Source organism: Cornus florida, unplaced genomic scaffold (genome assembly GCF_030987335.1).
Source record: "Cornus florida cultivar Cherokee Brave unplaced genomic scaffold, ASM3098733v1 CherokeeBrave_3.0.0_Hap2_Chr08, whole genome shotgun sequence".
Taxonomy (NCBI): domain Eukaryota; kingdom Viridiplantae; phylum Streptophyta; class Magnoliopsida; order Cornales; family Cornaceae; genus Cornus; species Cornus florida.
In genome coordinates, this window is record NW_026775578.1 from 65,911,816 (window position 1) to 65,925,622 (window position 13,807).

Here is a 13,807-nt window from a genome sequence, read left to right on the forward strand (position 1 = left end):
CTTAGAGGAATTATGCCTTATGCGTTGTATTGGAAGTTCCAATGTTGGTTAAATTGCATCGATATCATGATTTGTGTTTTGATGTTCAAATGTAACTTAGGAATGATCTTATAGATTCATTGGGACATAGACGTTAGGTGGCATGAACCACTTTAGTTGTTTTTGTATTTTTAGATTTCAAGTCGATACTTTGGTAATCTATATCTTGTTGCTTTGTATAACATGTTTCCATGTGTTTGAATTGCATGAACAATGTGATTATGCCAGAAATGATCTAGGGTAGCTTAGGATGCTCCCTGAGTCTTATCTTGAAATAGACGTTAGGTGGCATGACCCATTTTGAATTGTTTCATGTTAGTCTAAGAATCTGAAAGAAATCGAGTCTATGCATGCTCATTCTCTACGAGTAAACTTGTTTAGTCACCCCGAAGTTACTGGGGGATTTGTTCAGGTACAAGGACTTGGTTCGTGATGCTTATTGCTCCTTGGATGGCTTGTAGATTTCAAGTTTCCATTTCATGCAAATGTTAGCATGGAATGCCATTTTGTAGCCTTATTTGTCAAATGAGTATATTTGATTCTAAACTTGTAATGTGTGCCTAAGCACACTTTTTGATTCTCATTTTATGTATATGATATAAGGCTAAGGGCCAAATTTTATTTGAAGTTCATGTTTATTCATAATAGTTGTATTTTGCCTTTAATGAGAATATATGAAAAAGCATGCGTTTTAGTATGTAATTTTGCACCGGAGTGTGCTTTATGTATGAAATTCATTATTTAGCATTCATTTACCATGTATGAGGTGTGGCCAAGGGCCAAACACCATTTTGTTTTCACTTTTGTATTCTTGTTTCACATATTGCATTTTTGGGCTAAAATAGTAAAATTTGAGCCTTTAAGGGTTCATTTTCAAATCGGGTGGCGTAAAGTGTGTTCCGGCATGTCCACTAGGGTTCATTTATCATAGATGAAGTGTGGCCAAGGACCAATGGTCATTTGAAATCATTTGTAAATTTTGGATTTCAAATTTTCCATTTCAAGTCCATTTTTGCATTTTTGGCCGTTGGGGGGTCAAATTTTGACTCGGCCATTTTCGGGAGCCACGGACCATTCTCGCGCGCTCAAAATCACCATTTACGTTTGTGTGCATGATTGTTTTCGTGAAAAACCCTCTCATTTGTGTTTTGAGCCTTCTACGGACTTATTTCACATTTTTGTTGCCTAAACCGATTTAAGGGCATTTTGGGGTTTTCCTTCCTGAAATAAATTCCGATCTTCACATCGTCACTTAGAAAATGTAATTTTAGGGGGGGTTTCTTCTTCGTATTTTTCCAAAAAAAGTTGTCTTGGTGCCGGAAATCCATCGTAAAGTTTAGCTTTATGTTTTTCATTTAGCAGCTTTTTGGACCCTCATGACCAGATTTCATCGAGGGGCATTTTGGCCATTTCATAGTGAGTTTTTTTTTCATTTTCTCTTACATGGCCGGGTAGAAAATTTGATTTCGGGAGGGGTTTCTCCTTTGTGTTTTTCCAGAAAAATTCATCTACTAGCCCGTTTCTGCTCTCAGTTGCGGACAGATTCTGTAGCAGCTTTTAACCCTCTTGGTCTAGACTGATCTAGGGGCATTTCGGGAATTTACTTTCAAAATAAATTCCAGTCTTAACATGGTCACATAGAAAATGTGATTTTAAGGGGGGTTTCTTCACAACATTTTTCCAGAAAATGTCATCTCGGACCCGAAAACCTAGTGTCAAATCTGATTTCCTGTGCGCATCTGCACTATTTGAAAAAGTCTGTTGTAAGGGCATTTTGGGGATTTCAGTTCAAAAATAAAATTTTCTTTTGGCATGTTTAGCTTGGAAAAATTATTTGGAGGGGGGTTTCTTCATCGTGTTTTTCTAGAAAATGTCGTTTAGTGCCTCAAAACGGCACACGAATTCCAGCATTTTGCTCAGGTTACTATTCACGGCCGCGGCGATGTCAAAACTTTGTTTTGACTTTTCTCATCCATCCGGACTCCGAATCAAGTGATTCTTGAGTCTAACTTGATTAATTTTTCGTTGTCTTCCCAGTGGTGTGCTCGGTAGTATCCGATTTTATATTTTTCAGAAATGACCATTTTGCCATTGGGGCTATTTTTGTCCGGTTTTCTTGTAATTCGCTTCCGCTACTTTCTTTTGAATTCCGTGACTTCACGGGAAGTCATAGATGTGTCTCGGGAATAATATACATTCTAGTGACATCATTTCCATGTAAAATGACTATTTTGCCCCTTGGGGCCTTATTTGTCATATTTTTGATCTTTTGCTTCCGCGTCAGTTCTCATTGAGTTCCATTACCTCATGGAAGGTCATCAAAGTGTCTTAGAGGTATGTTGTGCCTTGGGAGACCGTTGTCTTGTTTCTTGCTTCCGCATTCTGGATTCGTTATCGGATCTACGTTCGGTTCATCACAGGACGCGCTGGCCTAAAAATCAGGGCTGTTACAACTTCCTTCCAAATCCTATGCACGAAATTTATCATATTTTCTGAGGAATTAGGACTTTCAATACTCTATATAATCCATGTCATATACATTAGTTTATTCATGACTTTAGGAAAAAATTTTATATTTTGAGAGAGCTTTCAAAGAGAAAAATTCAGAAAATCAAATCTGATTGTTCTGAATTTATTTTTGAGAGCACACATATATATTTATGAGTGATTTAGTTGTGTTGTTATCTATTTCATCGGAATTGGAGCTGTATTGAAGATTTAGATATTCCGGATGATCAGCATGATTTAATTCTTCCACAATTGAGTTCAGACAATTAAAGATCAGAAGTAAATACAGTCACACTTTGGAAGGATTGGAGCATTCACAGAGTTCTATCTGATCACCTGTGACTCTTCTACAAATATCAAGTGTAAGCCTGAGGTTAAGTTGCTATTGGACGGGGAGTTGTAAAGCCATAGGATCGTTAGCGGTTGGTGTGGTGTAGAACGATAGGGTCTGAGCCAGAGTCAAAGTTCGATATACTTTGTTTCAAACATAGTGGATTGGTTTACTTTAGATTGCACAGTCCACGAGGTTTTTCCCATAACAGTTAACGTATTTTATCAACTGGGGTTTCCTCGTTAAAATCCTGGTGCAATCTCTCTGACTCTAACTTGTTTTACTCTTTATATATTTGTGATTATGGATGTTTAAATTGGTCATATAATATAATCCATCATAAATTAAGCAAGTTAACCTAATAATTAGATCTAGGTCATTAAAAGAGTTAATTATAATTAAAATCAACTATCTGTTTCCGCACCCTACATAACTCTTGTTTCACAATTTGGTATCAAAGCGGGATACTCGATATACAGAGTAGATCATAGTTGTTGATTTTTGTATCATGTTTGAAAATTCATCTGTTGATGTGTTGCTTTTGACTCCTGTTTTTGATTCTGTCACAAGCATGCAAATTAAGTGGTCTAAGTTCAAAAAGGATTTTGAAAATTTGTTAGAGAAATTGAATCTTGCGGAACTTGATAGAGATATTTATAAGTAAGAAGTTTCTGTCTCTAATAAAAATTTGGAAGAAATTGGCTATAAAAATTTGGATCTTATTCATAAGATTGATTTTCTGGAAAAGGAACTTAAGAAGGTAAATTTGTTTAATAAATCACTGGAACTTAAAATTGATAATTTGAGTAGTAAATTTGTTAAATCAAAACAGTCTTTTTATAAAATTGATATTGACACTTGCAAAATTGATAAGTTGAAAGGAGTGGTTGAGAATGTTATGAGTAACAAAGATTTGGCATCAACTTTAAAGGATTTGTATTTTCAAAAATTGAAGGATGTTTTTGTGGAAGTTGAAACCAAGCCTTGTGTTATTTCTAATTCTCCTAAACTTATTTCAACATGTCATTTTTGTGGTGAAAAAGGTGGAGAAAGTGAAGAGGGTGAAGAAGATGAGGATGAGGAATTAGAGGTTACCACTGATGAACCTATAGGAGTTCCTGCACCATCTCTAGATATTCCCACATCTAGCAGTTTTAGAGTTAGATTGAGTCATCCAATTGACAACGTGATAGGTCCATGAAATAAGCATGGTACCAGGAGTACAGTCCGTGATGATGTAGGATACTCATGCATTGTAAATGATATTATTCACTCATGTCACATAGCTCAGTTTGAACCTAAGAATGTTGACGAAGCTCTTCAAAGTTCTGATTGGCTTATGGCTATGCAAGAAGAATTGCTTCAATTTGTGAAGAATGATGTTTGGGAACTAGTGCCTCGACCTAGTGATGTTAATATCATAGGGACCAAATGGATCTTTAAAAATAAACTTGATGAACATGGTCTTGTGATGAGAAATAAAGCTAGATTAGTTGCACAAGGATACACTCAAGTTGAAGGAATTGATTTTGATGAGACTTTTGCACCTGTTGCTAGACTTGAGTCTATTCGACTTCTTTTTGCTCTTGCATGTCACTTTAAATTTAAATTGTTTCAAATGGATGTTAAAAGTGCTTTTCTAAATGGTATTTTGCAGGAAGAAGTTTATGTAGCACAACCAAAAGGTTTTATTGATCCACATAAACCTGATTTTGTTTTTCATCTTAAAAAGGCTCTTTATGATTTAAAGCAAGCACCTAGAGCATGGTATGAGAAGTTAACATCTTATCTATTACATAAGGGCTTCAGAAGAGGAGGAGGGATAAAACATTGTTTATTTTCAGGAAAGGAAAAAAATTTCTTATTGCTCAAATATATGTGGATGATATTGTTTTTGGTGCTACATGTGATAATCTTGTTCACACTTTTTCTAAAAATATGAGTAAAACTTTTGAAATTTCTTTCTAGGTCTTCAAGTGAAACAACTTGATGATGGGATTTTCATATCTCAATCAAAGTATGCAAAGGAGCTAGTTAAGAAGTTTGGTATGAAAGATTCAAAGCATATTCAAACTCCTATGAGTACTTCATCCAAATTAGATAGAGACTCTGATCCTAACAAGGTTGATCATTTCTTGTATAGGAGTATGACTGGTAGGTTGTTATATTTGGCAGCAACTAGGCCAGATATTTCATTTAGTGTAGGTGTTTGTGCTAGGTATCAAGCTGATCCTAGAGAACAACACATTCTTGCAGTCAAGCGCATTATTCGTTATGTCAATAGTACATTGAATTATAGATTGCGTTATTTTTCTGAGTCTAACTTTGAGATTGCAGGCTATACTAATATTGATTGGGCTGGTAACAAGGATGATAGAAAGAGTACTTTAGGTGGTTGTTTCTATGTTGGTACTAACCTTGTTTCATGGTACAGCAAGAAGCAAAATTACATATCTTTATCATCTTGTGAAGCTGAATACATTGCTGCTAGAACTTGTTGCACACAATTGCTTTGGATGAAACAAATGCTTCTGGATTATGGAGTTGATTAATGTACTATTACTATCTTTTGTGATAATACTAGTACAATTAATATTTCACAGAATCCAGTTTTGCATTCCATGACTAAACACATTGACATTCGACATCACTTTCTTAGAGAACTTGTTGAACAAAATGTCGTGTCTTTGGAAAAAGTGCATACTGATCAGAATTTGGCTGATATTCTCACTAAACCATTAGATGCTCCTAAGTTTTCTCATTTTAGGAAATCTATTGGTGTCTGTTGTCATGATTAGATGTAGTGCAAAGACACAGTTTAGAAAGGATCTTCATGCATATCTTGAGAGTCTAGATTATGTTTTTGAGAAGTTAAGTAAACCATATTGATTGAGTATATTGAACATAAGGACATTAATGACACATGGATTATCTGTGGAAAGCATACAATGGCTATGATCGGATGAACTTGGTTTTGCTTACTTATTTCATATAGTAAATGAATCATTAATAGTACATTTACTTGAGATGTCATTGTTTTGGTCAAAGATAATGTTGATATAATTGATCATTGTCTTAGGATTTAAACTTGCTTTATGTGTTTTAGACCAAAAGAGTGAAAAGAAAAAGAAAATTGAAAAATAGCTTGGAATGAAACAGTTTTTGAAAAAGAAAGAAAAATATTTGCTGTATAGAAAAAGGTGAGATGGAAAAGGCTACCTTTGAGATTGGTCTGAAAGCTACCTTGACTCGAAACAAATGGGAATAAGGGAAAGAGCTGGCTGCCCATAAGTGTGAAAGCCGCCAATGTGCAAAAAGAACAATGGAGCACAAAGAGAGATAAAAAAAATGTCTTTTGCATATGTTGATTGTTTGATTTCTAAGGAGATGTGATATCATTGATTTATTATCTGAAATCTGAATAATTGACAGATTATATATTTTTGGAACTTGGTGGTGATTTTACTACACTTACTAAGTTTGTGGAATTTAAAAGAATTGATCTTGGTTATTTCTGTTGATACATATAATCTTGTGGAGTCAACATTCTCAATGATTTCAACTTACAAGATTTATCTAGTTGGTTGCTTCCTACTTCTAGGATTTTTCTTCCTTGAGACCCTTGTTAATTTGTGACAAAAGGGGGAGAGAGTTTAGAGTCTTATCATTCAGGGGGAGAGATTCTTTTGCATTAAGAGGGAGAACTTTTTGCATTGAGGAGGAGAACCATTGTTCATTGCATTACCTTGCATTGACATTCAGGCATTTTTAGCTTTGCTATTTTATGCTTGTTTTTATTTTCTTGATTAAGCTTCACAGGTAGTTATGTTTGAGCTAATGTGCAAATTACAGGTTGCTACATGTGTTGAAGCTTCATGAGATTCAAGAAAATTTTCGTGTTTTATTTCCTTAAACATTCTAAGTAATTTACTTTCCTCCTTGGGTAGATTGCTGAATTGTTTTTAGAGTTTTGTCACAAAATTGCCAAAGGGGGAGATTGTGAGATATATATTTTGTAATTGGCTAATTTCATTGTAAAAAAAGGTCCGATTGAGTTATAATTTTTCAATTCAAAATTTCGAAGATTGAAGATCAGATGCGGATTTGAAGAAGGTCAAGTGTTTATGATATACTACACTCCGAGATGATGAGAACAATGTTCTAAGAAGTTTGAGAGGTAGTGAGAACATTTAGGAAGGGTTTTGAAAGGTTCGGAAGAAGTTGAATTGCCTAAGTTTCAAGATTGGCCATCTTGAACTGGTTCAAGGAGGCTGAACCAGTTCAAGAATTCGTGGGATTCTTTACTGGCCATCTTGAACCGGTTCAGCCCCTCTGAACTAGTTCAAGGTCTGCTAGCAGCACTTGGATTTTAGTTTCCTTTTCGCTGAAAGTTTCCTTTTCGATTCCAACTTCCTTCCAAATCCTATGCACGAAATTTATCATATTTTCTAAGAGATTAGGACTTTCAAGACTCTATATAAACCATGTCATAGACATTGGTTTATTCATGGCTTTAGGAAAATATTCTATATTTTGAGAGAGCCTTCAGAGAGAGAAAAATTTAGAAAATCAAATCTGATTGTTCTGAATTTATTTTTGAGAGCACACATATATATTCATAAGTGATTTGGTTGTGTTGTTCTCTATTTCATCGGAATTAGAGCTATATTGAAGATTTAGATATTCCGGATGATCAGCATGATTTAATTGATCTATAATTGAGTTTAGACGATTAAAGAACAGAAGTAAACGCAGTCACACTTTGGAAGGATTGGAGCATGTGATACCCCTCGATTCTAGAGCCACGGGTGATCAATTCCGAGCACAGATCTAAGGGATACCAAATAATTAATATGTAATTGAACACAGAATACAAAAGAATAATAGGAATTAAATAATAAACGCTGAAAGAATTCTAAATTAAAAAATCCTCAAAAACATAATTGAAATCCAATAATCTAAAACCTTCATTAATTAACAACTCGGGAATCCATCTAGTGGACCCCTAATAATATCCCAAACTGAAACAGAAACAACTGAAATAAAAATCCAAAGCTAAACAAAGAAAGCAGTCCTACGTAGTTGGAGGAATGAGTGACTGTATCTGCCCAGCACGATTAAGCTCTAAGCCTAGAACTGACGAACACGTAAAAAAATATAAGAGTGGGTCAGACCCACATGCAAGTTCTATCCTATTACAATTCATACAGAAACCCAATATGCAGATACATCCTAGATAGATCAACAATAACTAAAGTAGTCCATATATGTATAAATACACACTATATGACGCTCACTAGCCTAATAGGTCTGTCTCAGCCTGAGTAGAGATACCATGCAAATCGCACATAACGTGGTCATGTGTACCTAGACCTACCAGGGAACAATAATTATGTCCAATTATCCATCCTAGGTGATATACGCATCCTAACCATAATCCTGAGACTCAAGCTCATATCACGGCACTATAATCATAAATATATAAAGTCTGTATAAGCCTAATACAAAATATCATCCATTTGATATAGTGGTTTGACATATGTATAAAAATCCATCCAGAACCAAAGTATGTCATTCAATTATTTATTGACTTGACACCAATATGAGTAGGACTTAACCTTGATGGTTAATCCATATCTCAATCCATAATAGGTAGGACTTAGTGTTTGAACTAATACATCCCTAGTATGTCACCATCCCATACCGGTGCATACAATCCTCCAACTAACATAATTGATAAAATTATAATAAGTACTCATCAACCATACTCCAAGATATGCATAAATAAAGTTTAATACATATATGACTATATTAGGCATTCATTATAAGACCTAAAAATCATGATCAAATCCTTTTAATTGCTAAAACATAACTAAGCATTTAAATCCTCCAAACAGTCCATAAATTGATGTAGTTTACATAAATTAAAACATCAAGTACTCCAATTTAAGCATAAGTATTTCAAATATTCAACTATGCTTATTACAGTGCAGCAACATGATTAACAGTATTAAATCATGTAAATATGAATTGCTAAAAATTTCAGTAAGTAATTTAAATTAATTAACCAACCTTCCACATGCAAGTTTACCGTTTAACCTTATGTTGTTTCATGCTTCAACATATTAATATTAACATGCTTTCCAGTAGTTTTTAAATGTCTGTAACAGGTATATACATCATTCACAGTAACTGAAACAACTTAGAAAGCCCCCTACTGACCAAACCAAACTCAGAAATACGAAAAACCAAAGAAATGAGGAGGGAGCCGCCTCCCAAAACAAGGGAGCCGGCTCTCCCCTTGGTGGAGCCGACTCCACCATTGTGGGAGCCAGCTCTCTCATCCTTAGAGCCGGCTCCCTCCTTTGAAGAGCCGGCTCTCTCCCTCTGAGAGCCGTAATGCTTAAACTGTTCATCTTTTTCACCTCTGGCGAAATTTAGAGCCTCTGTACTATTTTATTTAAATACCTAGGGTTCAATTTATGTCCCAAAATTAATTATAAGAAGTCTCCCTGCATCACCAACATGAATTTGAAACAAATTTGTAATCAACCAAATCAAGATTTAAGCAAGAACATGTATCAACATCAAATAGTTTAATTCAACACATTTAAATTCAATGCAAACATGCTTAAAATATCAGTTTTAACATCAATTTAAAACCTTGGAGACTACCTAGGCATGCACAGAACACAAGTTTGAGGGAAGGAGTTAGAATAGGAACTTGCCTTTAGGTTTCAGTTCAAAACCTTAAACTGTCTGCTTTAGTAACTCCGGTGACCTTAATTGCTTTCACCGACCTTTGTCTTTCCTCTCAAGCCCTCTTTGTTTCTCTCTACCTCCAGTTACGATGAAAGGGTTCTAAAACCCTTGTAGACACAAACAGAAAATATATATAGGCGTCTCAACCTAAGTCTGACTATCACGGTATATATATATATATATATATATATATATATATATATATATATATATATATATAAGCTTTAATTAAACCTAATACTAAGTCGGCTACCTTATCCCACGAGAACTCATAAACATAAAACCCTAAAAATATGCTATACAATTAAACAATTGATAAACTAATTTAAATGAATAAATCAAATAATGCATATAAATAAATTAAATAACATAAATAATTCAATTAAATAAACAATTATTCAATTTAAATAAAATAAACAGGCAAATAAATAAATAAGCAAATAAACAAATAAAAAATGCAATTAAAATAATTAATTAAATAAAAAATGTAATTAAAATAATTAATTAAATGAAAAATGCAATTAAAAAAATTAATTAAATACCGGGACTATCCTTTTAAAATTAGGGGTATTACATTCTTCCCCCTTAACAAAAGGAATCCCGTCTTCGAAATTCGCTCTTACCTTCTTCCAATATTTCAGGAAACTGCGAGCGAATGATATCCTCCCGTTCCCGAGTAGACTCAGCCTCATTGTGGTGACTCCACTAAACACGCACTAAAGGGATAACCTTATTACGAAGGATTTGATCCCGACGGTCGTCAATACGACACGGTGGCTCCAAATATATTGCATCCGGCTGCAACTCAATCTCTCCAACATCCATATGCTGATACCGATCTTCATCGCACAGAAATATCCTCAACATGAAACACATTGTGGATGCGATTAAAATTATCTAGAAGTGCCAACCGATAAGCTATAACATCAACTCGATCCATAATCATGAATGAACCGATAAACCGTGATGACAACTTCCCTTTCTTCCCAAAGCACATTACTCCTTTCATAGGAGACACTTTGAGCAGCACCTGATCCCCAACCTAAAACTCCAACGCACGAGTACGATGATCGGCATAACTCTTCTGCCTACTCTGGGTAGTACGCATACGATCCCTAATAAGAACAATCTTTTCAGAAGTATCCTTAATAAACTTAGGACCCAAAAATCTGCTTTCGCTAACCTTTATCCAACAAACAAGAGATCAACACGGGCGACCGTATAATGCCTCAAATGGCGCCATACCAATAGTCTTCTGGAAACTATTGTTATATGCAAACTCCACAAGTGGCAAATAATTCTCCCAGTGGCCTTTGAAATCAAGAACACACGAATGAAGCATATCCTCCATGATCTGATTAACCCTTTCAGTCTGGCCATCAGTCTAAGGATGATAAGCAGTGCTAAGATGCAACTCTGTACCCAAAGCCTGCTGAAAACTTTTCCAAAATTCTGACACAAACCTCAAATCCCTGTCTGATATAATAGATAAAGGAATGCCATGTAACTTCACAATCTCTGTAATATAAAGTCTCGCCAACTGCTTCGATGTGAAGTCAGTGCGAATAGGCAAAAAATGAGCAGATTTAGTCAATCTATCAATGATGACACAAATGGAATAGTGATCTTTAAAAGAATTAGGCAATCCCTCCACAAAATCCATAGAAATGTTCTCCCACTTCCACTCTGGTATAGATAGTGGTTGCAGAGCTTCTGGCGGCCTCTGGTGATCAATCTTGACCATCTGACAAGTACAACATCGAGAGACAAAAATAGCAATGTATTCTTTATACCTGCCCACCAAAACTACCGCTTCATATCCTGATACATCTTGTCTCCTCCTGGATGAATAGAAAACTTAGAATGACGAGTCTCAGTCATCACATCCTTCTTTAATTCGTCAGCAGAAGGTACCACTAAATGTCCCTTGTATCTCAAACCTCCATCAGTTCCAACATATTAAAATGGAACCTCCCCAGAAGCTCTCTGCAACTTTATCAATGCATTACTGATTCGTGGGCTGCGCCTTCTGCACCTTATGAAAGATAGAAGGTGTAACTACCATGCAAGCCATAAAAGCATTAGACAACGCATCAACTGTCTTCAACACATTCCACTCAGTAGTGAAAAAAAACAAAAAAACTCGCTTAGGGTCAGTGACTGAGTGCATTTGCCACCACATTCGCTTTCCCTGGATGGTATTGTATAGAGAAATGGTAGTCTTTCACAAACTCGAATCATTTGCGCTGTCTCATATTTAGCTCCCGCTGAGTAAACAAATACTGCAGACTCTTGTGGTCACTAAATAATCTGAAGGATTCTCCCAACAGATAATGCCTCCAAATGCGTAAGGCAAAGACCACAGCTGCCAACTTCAAATCATATGTTGGATAATTAAGCTCATGAGGCTTAAGCTTTAGAGATGCATATGAAATCGGTCACTCTTCCTGCATTAAAACACATTTAAGACCTTGCAAAGAAGCATCTGTGTAGACAAGATACTCAATCCCACTCTGTGGAGTAGACAGAACCGGTACAGAAGTCAACTTGCGCTTTAGCTCATCAAAAACTTTCTGACAGTGTTCATCCCACACGAACTGTACACCCTTTTTAGTCAGATGAGTGAGTGGTCCCGCTATCTTTAAAAACCCTTGGATGAACCTACAATAATATCCTGCTAATCCAAGGAAACTTCGAATCTCGGTAGGTGAAGTAGGCTATCCCCACTCTATCACTGCTGAAACCTTGGCTGGATCTACCGTTATTCCCCTTTCTGACACCACGTAACCCAGAAACTTCACTTCCCGCTGCCAAAATTCACACTTCTTGAACTTGGCTTATAGCTGGTGTTCATGAAGCGTTTGCAACACTGTGCGAAGATGTCTAGCATGATTATCCTCTGAATTTGAATAAATCAAAATGTTATCAATGAAGACAATGATAAACTGATCTAAATAAGCCCTGAAGACTCTGTTCATTAAATCCATGAAGACTGTTGGTGCATTAGTCAGTTCGAAAGGCATGACACGAAACTCATAAGAACCATATCTAGTGAGAAATGCTATCCTCGAAACATCTTGCTTCCTAACCTGAAGTTGATGATATCCAGAATGCAGATCAATCTTAGAGAAGTAGGTAGCTCCCTTAAACTGATCAAAAAGATCATCAATCCTAGGAAACGGGTACTTGTTACGAATAATAACCTTGTTCAACACCCTGTAATCTATACATAGGCAAAGCGAACCATCCTTCTTCTTCACAAACAACACTGGTGCTCCCCAGGGTGAAGTACTCCTACGAAAAAAGCCCTGGCTGAGTAATTGCTGAATCTGATCCCTTAGCTCTCACATCTCCACTGGTGCTATCCTGTATGGTGCCCTAGCAATAGGCGTAGTGCCTGGAGCTAAGTCAATCACAAAGTCTATCTCTCGACTAGGTGGCAACTTTGGAATCTCTTGAAAAGTATCTGGAAAGTCTTGTATGATGAACACTGAAAAGTGCGCATTTAAACCCCTTAAGCTTCGGTATTCTAGAACCTTTATCTATCTTATTTTCCCGCTTTAGATTGATTTCGTATTATTTTCATTTTCAGGTACTTATCCCCAAAATAAGCTAACTCAGCCAAATAAGAGCAAAAAGGAAGCAATTCTGAGATGAATCAAAGAAAGGAGCAAAATGGAGTAAAGTAGAGCAAAAAGGAAGCAAAAGGTGAAATTCAGCATCTTCGATCGATCTCAGATAAAAGTTCGATCGATCCAATATGATCGATCTCAGCACTTCAAAGATAGATCCAAGCCATGATGTCATTTTCAGAGATCCTAAAAGTTCGATCGATCCAACTTCATTCTCTGATCGATCGAACCATCTTGTCCTTATCCAAATGATTAATCTTATCCAGCTGTACTACCCTACCAACTGCTTTTGTCCTTTTCCCAAAAATATCTTCAAAATATCTTAGATTTGTTTTTATCCAAAAAGGCGCCACCATAGAAGATCGATCCAGCTTCAATTCGATAGATCTCAACTATATTCGATCGATCTCACCACAAGTTCGATCGATCGAACTTACCAAATCTCGAGAAAATCTAAATTTCAGCTCATTAAAAGTTGTCTCATATCCAATCATTGGAGGAATATTGGTGTACGAGCCCAGCTCATTTGGGGTGA

The 13,807-nt window shown here is 35.9% G+C and overlaps 1 protein-coding gene across 1 annotated transcript; it reads left to right on the forward strand.

Annotated features, from left to right (window-relative positions):
• Nucleotides 1-3,776: 3,776 nt before the first annotated feature.
• On the forward strand, nucleotides 3,777-5,430 carry LOC132270425 (uncharacterized mitochondrial protein AtMg00810-like). The gene is made up of 3 exons (XM_059771605.1): nucleotides 3,777-4,071; nucleotides 4,165-4,341; nucleotides 4,847-5,430. The coding sequence occupies exons 1-3, from the start codon at nucleotides 3,777-3,779 to the stop codon at nucleotides 5,428-5,430; spliced, it is 1,056 nt and encodes a 351-aa protein (XP_059627588.1).
• The last annotated feature ends 8,377 nt before the right edge of the window (nucleotides 5,431-13,807 follow it).